Source organism: Sinocyclocheilus anshuiensis, unplaced genomic scaffold, assembly GCF_001515605.1.
Source record: "Sinocyclocheilus anshuiensis isolate Anshui unplaced genomic scaffold, SAMN03320099.WGS_v1.1 scaffold274, whole genome shotgun sequence".
NCBI classification, from domain to species: Eukaryota; Metazoa; Chordata; class Actinopteri; order Cypriniformes; family Cyprinidae; genus Sinocyclocheilus; species Sinocyclocheilus anshuiensis.
In genome coordinates, this window is record NW_015547698.1 from 2,371,863 (window position 1) to 2,381,670 (window position 9,808).

At 34.9% G+C, this 9,808-nt stretch overlaps 1 protein-coding gene across 3 annotated transcripts in view; it reads right to left on the bottom strand.

Moving 5' to 3' along the window:
- The window catches only part of LOC107703845 (type II inositol 3,4-bisphosphate 4-phosphatase-like), a 121,011-nt gene that overhangs the window by 29,127 nt on the left and 82,076 nt on the right, over window positions 1-9,808 (bottom strand). For all 3 annotated transcript variants that reach the window (XM_016506612.1, XM_016506611.1, XM_016506613.1), the window contains exons 9-10: window positions 6,880-7,063; window positions 2,298-2,567 (exon numbers count right to left, since the gene is read on the bottom strand). In XM_016506612.1, coding sequence (XP_016362098.1) covers window positions 2,298-2,567; window positions 6,880-7,063 — 454 coding nt within the window. The remainder of the gene's footprint in view (window positions 1-2,297; window positions 2,568-6,879; window positions 7,064-9,808) is intronic.

A 9,808-nucleotide genomic window follows, 5' to 3' on the forward strand; every position in this document is an offset into this window, starting at 1 on the left:
CCACACACCCACACACACACACACACACAATCATACTGCAGACCACAACTGTCAGATACAGTTCAACTTCAGCTCAGATTTCATATGCTGATGTTGTTAGCTAGCAAAAACAAAATTTTTACTAAGAAATATTATCTTATTATTAGATAAGATGGTCTTCCCATGCCTTGCATTTAAAGCCAAAGCAGGAGGAAAACAATCGAGTGTGTTTGAGACTTTAAAGTGGAAGTGAAGCAGTCAGTTAAGTTAACATTATTTAGTAAAGTGATTTCCACTTTGATTAAAAAATATATAACAAACATGATTAATGTAACCATTTTAAAGAAAAAAGGTTGTTTTGTTATAGCTTTTAGAGCAAGGGCGCCGCCATCTTGCAGTACCACTCGCCGGCGGCACTGCACACACAAAGCCACAGCTCGGCTCGGACAGCACGTGAGTAGGCTACCAAATTAAGCTTTCTGTCGCGCCTTCATCAGCAAATGCACACAAAGCACGTCGGAATAACAGTCTTGAGGAGTATCCACGTAAACGTGTATTGTTTCCGATCCGCACTTTACCGGTGCGGTTTCTTCAACCCCTAATACTGCTCGGTCCCATCGCCGTATCGGCTCAAATGCATAGGCAATTGCACTTATTATGGACTTAACAGTGCTTTCAATGTAATCTTCCTCCATTTAAAAACAAGCGTGTGTTCAAAATGTTGGGGAGCAGGACACACACAAAACATGGAACAGAGTCTGACAGTGGGTTTGCTCTTTCTATTTTATTGTACAGAATCAATAATACGATGTTTAATTAAGCACTTACTGGATACTCCTACTACATTTATTCAAACTGATACAAAAGCAGCACTTCTATTGGCTGACAGAGTTAAAAGCAATATGAATATGAAACATTCTGACAGCAAAAATGACATACTTCTGCTATGAATATTGGGAAGATTCATCATCTTAATGTACAGCAAACATCAGGCATGGTTTCTCCTTCCCTCCTGTGAGTGGCGCTCAAGGGCGCACAAGTTATTCTGGCATTGATTAGAGAGGCTTGTCTTATCTTGTCCTCTAATCCTCTCCTGTTAGCCACGGTTATGACACATACACACACAAATACACACTCTTGAAGGCAATTACAGGAGCCAGACACCGCAGCTTAACATCCACAACTTAACACACTCTTGAGCCCCTAAATATGTGATTTGAGTTTGTGGTCATCCTTCAGGTTCTGTGGTAAAGCTTTCCACTAACAGATGCTAATAGTGGTTGCTGCGTGTGCTGAAGTCACTGTCTCGGTTGCTAACCTGATCCCTATCTCGCCTCTGGTCCTGTGGGATGATTGAACCTCTCAAGATCCTATCAAATATGTCCGAGCTCAAGCACTGTCAGACTCTCTGAAGAGCTGCAGACACAAGCAGCACACGTGCAGAGTACGGAAGCCCGCTTCTGCCACTGAATAAAAAAGAAAAAAGATAATAGTGACTTTTTTTCATGGAATTGCGAGTTTATATCTTGCAATTCTGATCTCATAACAGGCAATTGCAAGTTTATATCTCACAACTCTCAGAAGTCAGAATTGCAAGAAATAAACTCACAATTGCAAGAAACAAAAAGTCAGAATTACGAGATTTAAACATATAATTGCAGAGAAAACAGTGCAAATTGTGAGATAAAAAGTCACAATTACCTTTTTTATGTTTTATTCAGTGGCGGAAATGGGCTTCCATAGCAGAGAGACTGAAAAACTAAAGGCTGGAATACACTACATGACTTTTGCCCAGATTTTTGCCCGATTTTGCCCTGAGGCTTATTAATTTCACTTTTGATGTGAAACTGCCTTTAAAGTTACCAAAAAATAAAACTTTTGGTTGATTTGTTATTAAAGGGGTCATATGACGTTGCTAAAAAGAACATTATTTTGTGTATTTGGTGTAATGCAACGTGTTTATGCGGTTTGAGGTTCAAAAAACACATTATTTTTCACATACTGTACATTATTAAGGAAAAATTTAAATCGCATCATATGACCCCTTTAAAAAACATATATGCAAGCTTAGCCCAGGCGACACAAAAGTAACATATTGCATTACTTTCCATAAAAAGTAACTAAGAAATGCAATCAGTTACTTTTTTATAGAGTAACGGAATATTGTAATGCATTACTTTTAAAAATAACTTTTCCCAACACTGTTGGCTATCCACCAAAATGAGTTGAAAAATATCAGCAAATCTGGAAGAAAAAAAAATCCAGTATTGTGCATCCCTACACCTAATGCATGAACACTCAGAAGTGAAAACACTTGCCCATTCCTCCTCGTCGTACTCCTTGTGGTGCGGGATGGAGTCGGAGCGGACGGGAGACGCTCGGCTTTCTTTCGGCGGCGTCTGAGAGCCGTCCACATTGTTACAGTCGCTGTGCGGTTCCTCGGGGGCGCTGGGGTGCGGGTCGGCCTCGTGTGGGCTGGACGGAGCAGAAGTCTGACTTTTGCTGATGTATCCAGGACGGGCGGCGTGCAGCGCCAGGAGGGCGCTCTTCACCAGCTCATCCTTCAGAGCGTGAACAAACTGCTCCGTCTGCAGACAGAGAGAGGAGAGGTTTGATAAGACAGCGGTTAATAACCAACATTTCATTAAACTACAGCGCAGCATTAGAGTGTGTGACAAAGATTAAAGGGACGGGGATGAGAAGCGTATCAGAAAACGAATAAGCAGACAAGCAAACAGCGATGGCACAGTCGATAGAAAGAGAAGAGAACGCAGAAGAAAGAGGAAAAAGACACAAAACACATGCTGGTTCTTCTGAAACAACAACAAAAACATACATTCAAGGACAAGACAGCCTCATTCATATTCGTAGGTATTTGTACATATGTATATTTTTGTATGTTTGGAGAAACTCTTGAAGTAGGTCCAAAAGTCTAATTTCACATTGAAAATCTCATCGTGAGAATCATGACTAAATTACTAATAAATTTGAGCTGAGAAATAACTTTTTAATGTCAAATTTATTTATAAATGAAATCAAGATGGGACTAATAAAATTTGCATTATTTCTGACTGAATTTAATTATCAAAGCTTAATAAATGTAAAAGTGCTGCAATGTAAAATTGTTTTACTAATTAGTTTGTGTGCTGTTTCCGTTTGTTGAAGTCTTAGAAACTAATGACTAATGTCACATTAGGGAAATTAATTGCATTAAATAATGGTTTTAAACATACTTAATTATTCCATGAACCTCAAAAGTCTTGAACATCTCTAGTTCAAGTGGACAAATGGACAAAAATATATATATTTTAAATAAAACTTTTAAAATTGCTGTTTGGTTAATGTGATTGAAAATAAAATAAAATAAGTTATACATGTTCTAAAAGATATAAATATATATGTCAACTATATAGTTCCAAAACATTTTAATAATATCTAAATAAAATAAAAAATATAAATATATAAAATAACTAATTCAAATATATAGTTCTAAAAGATTTTGGAGTTACAACTGCTATTTGGTCAAAATTATAGTTCTAAAAAATAAAATAAAATAATGATTTTGACTCAATTTCTTTACAAGGGCTGTTTGGTTAATATGGTAGTGTAGTAAAGTAAAGTAAAGTAAAGTTAAAAGTCAATTAAGTTGATTAAAAATGTTTTAGAACTATATAGCTGCAATTGCTGTTTGGTCACTATGCTAGTTCTAAAAATAAAATAAAATAAAATAAAATAAAATAAAATAAAATAAAATAAAATACAATAAAATAAAATAAAATACAATAAAATAAAATAAAATAAAGTCGCAGATGTACAGTGTAGTGTTGTACAGATCTAATGCAAGACCAACACGCACCCACACAAACACTGGCTCACGGCTCGAGATTTCTATCAGCAGAAGCGTCTGATTCAGCGCGTGATCACGCGGCAGCCGTCACACTGCTAATCAAAGAGGTGAAGAGAGGCGGCAGAGAGAATTAAGAAATGAAGGCGGCTGATTGGCCATATTTCGCCGTGGCAGAAACAATCTCTGTGTCACAGATTGCACACTGACGGCAGCAGATGTAATTCATTAATTACACACATAAAACATGAAGGCCTCCAAACGAGACGCTCAGCCTGGTGGCTTCTGTTGGCTTTGGCAGAGGGGAACGTGACAGACCGATAGCCATTTGTCAAACAACCTTGATGTCTATTGACCAGTTTCATGCCAAGTTTTGGTGGTCAGAGTGAACGGGACGACACGGTTAATGACTTGCACACGCTGCGTTTGTTGATGTAAAACCTGGTGTTGTCTACAAAAACACAGAGCACATTCACTGCTGTACGATTCAGCATGCAATTCATTTCCAGGATTTATTTTAAAGGTTTTTGGAGAAAGTGTTTTTGGTCAAGGTAACATGGTAATACCATTTTTTAAGGCCCAGAACTACGGTATATGAATATAGTAATGGTACAGTACAGTAATATACATCAAAGCACCAGGGTATTATCATCTGACTCAGTACAAGCGTAGTACTTTTGTCTGCCACAGACAGCAAATGTTAGTGACCGGCAGCAACACTAGCCATAATTTCTCTCAGTGATTCAGCAGCAGCTTCAGAATCTGAATAAACTGAGTGTGACAGTAATGTATTTCATTAGAAGATATTTGAGATATTTGCCCTTAAAGCATGAACATTTGCAGGACTATTAATAGACATACTATTCTGCCTCATTTTACATTTATGTTCCCAAACCAGCGTCTTGAAGATTAATACTTTATTTAAATTTTACTTCTACTTTAAAACTTTATGCAATTCCAGACTGACTCAGGTATTTAAGGACACTGGCTAAAATTCCTTTCAAATAAAAACACCTCACATCCAGTTATTATCTATTTTTAATATTTTATTAAATTATTAAATAATAATAATAATATCATAATGAATCTTCACCTAAATCTAATGTCCAGTTATTATCTATCTATCTATCTATCTATCTATCTATCTATCTATCTAATATTTTATTAAATTATTAAATACTACTACTAATATTATTATTATTATGGAAAGAAAAAAAAAATCTATTATATATATAAATATTTTTGAGGGTCAGTATAATTTTTTTCTTAACAGCAATACTTTGAAATATTATTACAATTTAAAATAAATGTCTTCTTATTATCAATGTTGAAAGTAGTTGCGCCACTTCACATTTTTGTGGAAACCATGACACATTTTCTTCAGGAATCCGTGAAGAGCAGAAAGTTCAAAAGAACAGCATAGCAATCTTTTCTAACATTATAAATGCCTTTCCTGTCACTTTTGATCAGTTTAATGCATACGATCTTGCTGAAGGTTTGAGTGTCAGCTGTCTGCAGGTCTCACCTTCTCCACCTTCTCCTTGAGGACGTCTCGGAGAGGCTGGCTGGAGCTCTGCTGGGCCGTCTGGAGCAGCTGGTCGGGCTGGTCGGCGATGTGCGGCTGCAACTGGGACACCACACACAGGATCTCGCGGGCCTTGGCCGTCTGTTCTGGAGGATAGTAAATGCACTGATAGGCCGTGCTGTAGCTGGAGGATGTCATACAGAAGCCAGAGAAACAACACAGAGAGAGATGGAATTAAGAACAGCAGGGAGATGAAGAGCATCGTCTTGTTCATCATCAAACAGCTGTGATTACAGCTCTGTGCAGCAAATACACTGTGACAAAATATATCTAATAAACCCAGCCGAACCAATTCCAGTCCCTGTGTGAACAGCGCTCACTTCCTGAACATCACGGCCCGCGTTTCATCTGAGCTCGGGAGACACTGGCAGGCAGGAGAAATTACTGTTTTTTAAGGGATAATATCATGCATTTTTAGCAGATCATTTTTCCCCTGATGGCCACTTACACAGTTTGCGCTCATAATTTAGTTTTTCATGACGTGTTACCCTCTCTCTGAACCTGTGGATGTTTGTATAGATGACCTCTGTCTGCAAAAAAGAAAATGGACTGAAAGTGAACGATGCCAGACATTAATTAAAAATTCATGTCTTTCACTAATTTCTTGTACCAATAGGATTTCAATAAAAAAGTACTAAAATAAATAATTGCATTATTTAAAAAAATATATTTTATAATGTATATTTATTAGTAAATATATTTTTAAATTATTAATATTTAAATACATTTAAAATATTAATATTAATGTGAAATTATAAAATAATATTAACAGAATTATTAAGATAAATGATACATAATTTTATCACTAATTACACAATTATCATATTTTAGATTTATTATTTATTTATATTATATGTATTATATAATGTGTTATATATTCTTTTAAAATAATATGTATATACATTTATAAAATATCAATATAACTATTAAAATAAATGTAACATTTAATTACTTTTGATTATACAATTTTAATATTTTAGATTGTTTATTTTTATGTACTATATAATTTTATATAATTTTGTATATATTTTTATATCTATCTATCTATCTATCTATCTATCTATCTAATATTTTATTAAATTATTAAATACTACTACTAATATTATTATTATTATGGAAAGAAAAAAAAAATCTATTATATATATAAATATTTTTGAGGGTCAGTATAATTCTTTTCTTAAATTTTTTATGTTTTTGAATTAAGTCTCGGTGAAAACAGCAATACTTTGAAATATTATTACAATTTAAAATAAATGTCTTCTTATTATCAATGTTGAAAGTAGTTGCGCCACTTCACATTTTTGTGGAAACCATGACACATTTTCTTCAGGAATCCGTGAAGAGCAGAAAGTTCAAAAGAACAGCATAGCAATCTTTTCTAACATTATAAATGCCTTTCCTGTCACTTTTGATCAGTTTAATGCATACGATCTTGCTGAAGGTTTGAGTGTCAGCTGTCTGCAGGTCTCACCTTCTCCTCCAGGCTCTTGAGGACGTCTCGGAGAGGCTGGCTGGAGCTCTGCTGGGCCGTCTGGAGCAGCTGGTCGGCCAGCGCAGAGATGTGCGGCTGCAGCTGGGACACCACACACAGGATCTCGCGGGCCTTGGCCGTCTGTTCTGGAGGATAGTAAATGCACTGATAGGCCGTGCTGTAGCTGGAGGATGTCATACAGAAGCCAGAGAAACAACACAGAGAGAGATGGAATTAAGAACAGCAGGGAGATGAAGAGCATCGTCTTGTTCATCATCAAACAGCTGTGATTACAGCTCTGTGCAGCAAATACACTGTGACAAAATATATCTAATAAACCCAGCCGAACCAATTCCAGTCCCTGTGTGAACAGCGCTCACTTCCTGAACATCACGGCCCGCGTTTCATCTGAGCTCGGGAGACACTGGCAGGCAGGAGAAATTACTGTTTTTTAAGGGATAATATCATGCATTTTTAGCAGATCATTTTTCCCCTGATGGCCACTTACACAGTTTGCGCTCATAATTTAGTTTTTCATGACGTGTTACCCTCTCTCTGAACCTGTGGATGTTTGTATAGATGACCTCTGTCTGCAAAAAAGAAAATGGACTGAAAGTGAACGATGCCAGACATTAATTCAGACAGTAATTAAAAATTCATGTCTTTCACTAATTTCTTGTACCAATAGGATTTCAATAAAAAAGTACTAAAATAAATAATTGCATTATTTAAAAAAATATATTTTATAATGTATATTTATTAGTAAATATATTTTTAAATTATTAATATTTAAATACATTTAAAATATTAATATTAATGTGAAATTATAAAATAATATTAACAGAATTATTAAGATAAATGATACATAATTTTATCACTAATTACACAATTATCATATTTTAGATTTATTATTTATTTATATTATATGTATTATATAATGTGTTATATATTCTTTTAAAATAATATGTATATACATTTATAAAATATCAATATAACTATTAAAATAAATGTAACATTTAATTACTTTTGATTATACAATTTTAATATTTTAGATTGTTTATTTTTATGTACTATATAATTTTATATAATTTTGTATATATTTTTATTTACACTGATTACTGATGCGCACATGTAAAAGGTAAGCACTATTATATACTGTATATTTATCAAAATACATAATTTTAATAATATATGCATAATATACATATGTGAACATTCATGTGAAATAAACAACTTCAATGTTTACAAATGTTTCTGAATCCTTTAAGGTTGGCTTAATACTGAATTCATGGATTTAACACAGCAGGTTGATTGTTTGCATTTATAACAAATTAGATTTAATTAAACATGTTTAACAGCATTGAATTTTATTAGATTAACACTAATTTGTCATTATAAGCATAATTCATTTGCCATTCGGAACTATTGTGACGCACACTCACATACCCAGTTTCAATTATAATCACATTTATTGTGCTTTTATGATAATTAAATTCAGCCATACAAAGAGTGCAAATTACTTTCCTGTTATTAGTCCCATTTGGATTTCATTTGTGATAAATTTGCCATTAAAAAAGTCATTATTTCACTATTTTTCCATCATTTACCCAAAAATGCGAGCCCTGCTTCAGTATTAAGCTCAATCATCTATACAGTCATGACTGTTGCAACAGTTCCAGTTTTCTCTCAATATAAACTTGTCGACTTGAATGCGATTACCAATGATAAGTGCTTGAATGTTAGAAAAGGCCTGTGGGCACGAACGGCTCTATAATGAGTATCCAATTCATGTCCACTTTTAATGGCAGTCGTGAGATTTCTTTAGACGCCAGCGTCCAGACATGAACACCTAGAGACGCTGCGCGCTCACGCCGGGTGGGAGTTAAGCTGCACACGCGTCAGTCTGTAAGTCTGTTTGTGAAGCTGGAGATTAGAGATGGAGTGTTAGTGTCCTGATCCGAGATCAGCGTATCGGGCCAGACTCACAGAGTCGAGGCTCATCGCTTCAGATAATTGGCTCCCGAGAGGATCGCTAACCGTCGTGGCCCCGAGCAAATAAAAGAGAGGAGACGCACACCAAAGGAGAGAGAAAAACATGAGAGAACATCAATAACACAAGCCACTGGACTCATTTAGCAGGTCTTCAATGACACAACAGAGCAGAGGCTAGCACTCCAAGAGGCTAAAACTGATGCTTCATGTCAGTATATGGGAGCAACTCACTAAAAAAAGTGACACAACTTAGCTAACATTACTAAATTTTTATTTATACAACAAGTAGCAATGTGTAGCCTGACAAACACTGCATACTGTTTTTGTGATCTGATTTATTACAGAGAATCGTTTGGTAGATGGTTTGCTTTACTGAGCCAGTTTGTTCAAATTGTTTCAATGAACTGAATCATATGATTGATCAACTAACAGTTTTCCCAAATCGTCTGTTTTAGAGAATCAATTTGCTCAGACGGTTCCTTTCAAAGAACTGTGGCAAAAAAAATTTATTCACCAATTAATTTGAGTCATTATGAAATAGTGTTCACAACTAAATTCTGTTTAAATCAAATTGATTCGTTTAGACCGTTCATTTCATTGAGTCGATTTAAAAAAGGATTTGTCATCACAAAGAAGTCATCACTCAAATGTGATAAAAGTGATAAAACGGTGATTCAGTTCATTCAGACAGTTCATTTCAATCAACTGGTTTAAAATACATTTACCAAATCATTTGTGTCATCATTCAATATTGTTCTTAAAAGTCAGTTCTAATGGCTGTGTTAGAGATTCAGTTCATTGAGTTTATTTCAATGAATTGGTTCAAAAATTCACAGATTCCTTTATCGATCAACAGTGATTAGAAAAATTTACTTGAATTAGTGATTCAGTTCATTTGGATCAACTGACTTAAAAACAGACTTACCAAATTATTTGA